A 2,754-nucleotide genomic window follows, 5' to 3' on the forward strand; every position below is an offset into this window, starting at 1 on the left:
AACCGATGAGCTGATGATACTGCGCATGCGTGATTCAGCGTGAAGCTACCGAACAGATTGCCTACTATGACTGACACAGCACGTCTGAACCGAACTGGTTCTTTTGGACAACTGATTCTGTGCTAATGTTATGAGCGCGGGTAAACCGAAGACTTTAATGAAGGGCAATCCGGCGAAACGTAAATTTACTTAATTACAAATAAACCGTAATGGATTATACATAGTAAGTGGAGCATAGTTTCTGCGCTGATGAAGACTAATTTATTGACGTCATAACTGTAAAACATCCTAGTTTGCAGATCACTGCCTGTATATGTGTTGATGCGTTAGATACAAAAATCCAAATTGTAAGAAACGTATCAGATTATAATGATGTTTTAATTGACTGATGTTATGATTACTTACTTTATATTTGAATGTGTTAAGCCCGCGATAGACTTAACGCCATTACGTCATCGCCAATGACGTCATTACGTCGAGCGTAAAAGAACCGGTGAACCGGTTTTTTCAACCGGTTTATTTAATCGAACTGTCCGAAAGAACCGGTTCGCGGAAAAGAACCGAACTTCCCATCACTACAAACAATGCGTTCAAAACAAAGCAAGTGATTAGCTGCGTATCGAGTAACGTTACTGTCTAGCGGTAGCTACCAACGGCTGTGGTATGTAACGTACTACATTTGTGACCCTGGACCACAAAACCAGTAATAAGTAGCAAGGGTATATATATATATATATATATATATAAATAAATAAAAATACACACAACATAGGTACATTGTATTGGTCAAAATTATCGATTTTTCTTTTGTACCAAAAATCATTAGGATATGAAGTAAAGATCATGTTCCATGAAGATGTTTAAGAATTTTTTTATTTTTTGTAACATTACTTGAAATCAGGCAAAAAAGCATTTTTGCAGCATTAATGAATGATTGAGGTATTTAAACAATCGCTTACGCTTTAAAAAGGGGGAGGAGACCCAAAGAAACTGGTTTTACCGAAGAAAACCTGCTCCCGAGATTTAGTTTGGTCTTTTATTGGAACCGAAATCCCTGCGTTTCCCTTTTCTGGGGTTAACAACAAAACCGCTTTCTAAAGTACACCCCTGGTCTACTGACGTCTGCCTCGAACGTGACAATGCTCATGATTACGGTCGTAAACACTACAATATGCAAAACCACTTCGCCAGCTCATTACGCTATTAGATTTAGTAATGAAACACCACATCTATGCTCCCAAGCACAACAGTTCTGCTATGGCCTTGTTTGGAAGCATTATCTTTGATGGAAGAGAGCAAAAACAGTCCATATGTCAAGTGACACACATCAAGGGCTTCTACCGTTATAGACCCTACTAATTATTTAAACTCTTTTAGGAGGTTATGAACATGCAGCTCAAGCAGCAGACAAGTACATGGCAAGCATGGTGGAACTCCTGAAAACACCTGACCTTACAGATCAGCACATCATTCAACTTCTTGAAGGCCTCAGTGCAATCTGCTACCTCCACGTCGCCAACCAAGACAAGGCACAAGCACTTGGGCTCCCTGACACCTTGCTGGAGTTTGTATCTCCAACCAGCAAACTCTCCTTTACATCACAGCGCTGGAGCTGCTACCTGCTCAACATCCTCTGTTGCCACAACATCCCGATCATCTGCCACCTCAAGGACTCGGAGGCCCTGCAGTCCAGTCTGGAGAAACTGGCAAGTCTGGACTGGGAGAAATGGCCATTAAACTATGCTCAGGAGCTTCTCAAGGTTTTAGGATTCCAGCAGAACTCAATGAAAGATGCTTTGCATGAGGAAGATGAGCTGAAGGGCCGCACTTACACTAAAAGTGGTCACATGTTAGGTAAACCATTAAAAAAGCATGTGTACAAAATATGAGTTTATTTCCATTGTATGCATTCAATTTTACATTTGTACACTGGCAGTGAACATGCACATTAACTACAGGTACTGAAAATGAAAGCTCATTTACAGCAAGGGTAAAAGTATTAAAACAAAGGTGCATGTGTTCTCAAAGGCAAAGAAACTTATGGGGAGTCCATAATGGTTCTTTTCAGTTCATTATTTTTCATGTGGCATAATTTCAACTCTCTTCTGTTGTGGTTTTATCCTTGTGGCACATTATGGTCATGCGACTGTTCTGTGCTCAGTTCAACATGGTCCTGGCTCTCATCAGCGTCGCTCTCATCTCTATGTTGTTCCTCCGGATATTCTTCCTGTTGTTCTTCCTCCTCGTCTTCAGAATCAAAGGCTATTTCACGCAGCTCCTCTAGACTGTCTGGACTCTTGCCGGTTAATCTCTGAGAAATAAGAGACATTAGTTAGAGAGAGAACTCGGGACATTGAGGTGGGTAACTTCAATCTCTAGTCACACCCTAATGGTAGTCTCACACACACACTATCACCACTGTCCACTTGACACAAATAGTTTCCCGGTCAAAGCAAGAATAATCATCTTGACGGACCATAGCAGTATTGTTGGCTGTGTTATGGCTCTGTGTACACTACAAAAACCATGAACTTCTGAAAATGAAATCATTAGCATTACATGATCAGTCTTATAGGTATGTGCGCAGATGCTTGGGGTTTCGTTGCAAAGTTGTCACCAACTATTGGCCTGGCATGCATAATACAATTTTTAGTGGTTTCCGGAGACCTGTGTGAATGATAATTAACAATAGTTGCGTTTCCATTACAGATGGCACAATTTTAACGATATTTTATAAATGTCCATTTAAAAAAA

General features: G+C 40.5%; 2 protein-coding genes across 2 annotated transcripts in view; one reads left to right on the forward strand and one right to left on the reverse strand.

The window, feature by feature from the left end:
- Window positions 1-2,040, forward strand: part of armh2 (armadillo like helical domain containing 2) — a 2,993-nt gene extending 953 nt beyond the window's left edge. The window contains exon 3 of the mRNA XM_016504370.1: window positions 1,378-2,040. Within this exon, the coding sequence (XP_016359856.1) occupies window positions 1,416-1,889 (474 nt within the window). The 5' untranslated portion in view covers window positions 1,378-1,415 and the 3' untranslated portion in view covers window positions 1,890-2,040. The remainder of the gene's footprint in view (window positions 1-1,377) is intronic.
- The window catches only part of gmnn (geminin DNA replication inhibitor), a 4,791-nt gene continuing 3,912 nt past the window's right edge, over window positions 1,876-2,754 (reverse strand). The window contains 1 exon segment of the mRNA XM_016504368.1: window positions 1,876-2,311. Within this exon segment, the coding sequence (XP_016359854.1) occupies window positions 2,117-2,311 (195 nt within the window). The 3' untranslated portion in view covers window positions 1,876-2,116.

This window comes from Sinocyclocheilus anshuiensis, unplaced genomic scaffold, assembly GCF_001515605.1.
Source record: "Sinocyclocheilus anshuiensis isolate Anshui unplaced genomic scaffold, SAMN03320099.WGS_v1.1 scaffold54, whole genome shotgun sequence".
Classification (NCBI taxonomy): domain Eukaryota; kingdom Metazoa; phylum Chordata; class Actinopteri; order Cypriniformes; family Cyprinidae; genus Sinocyclocheilus; species Sinocyclocheilus anshuiensis.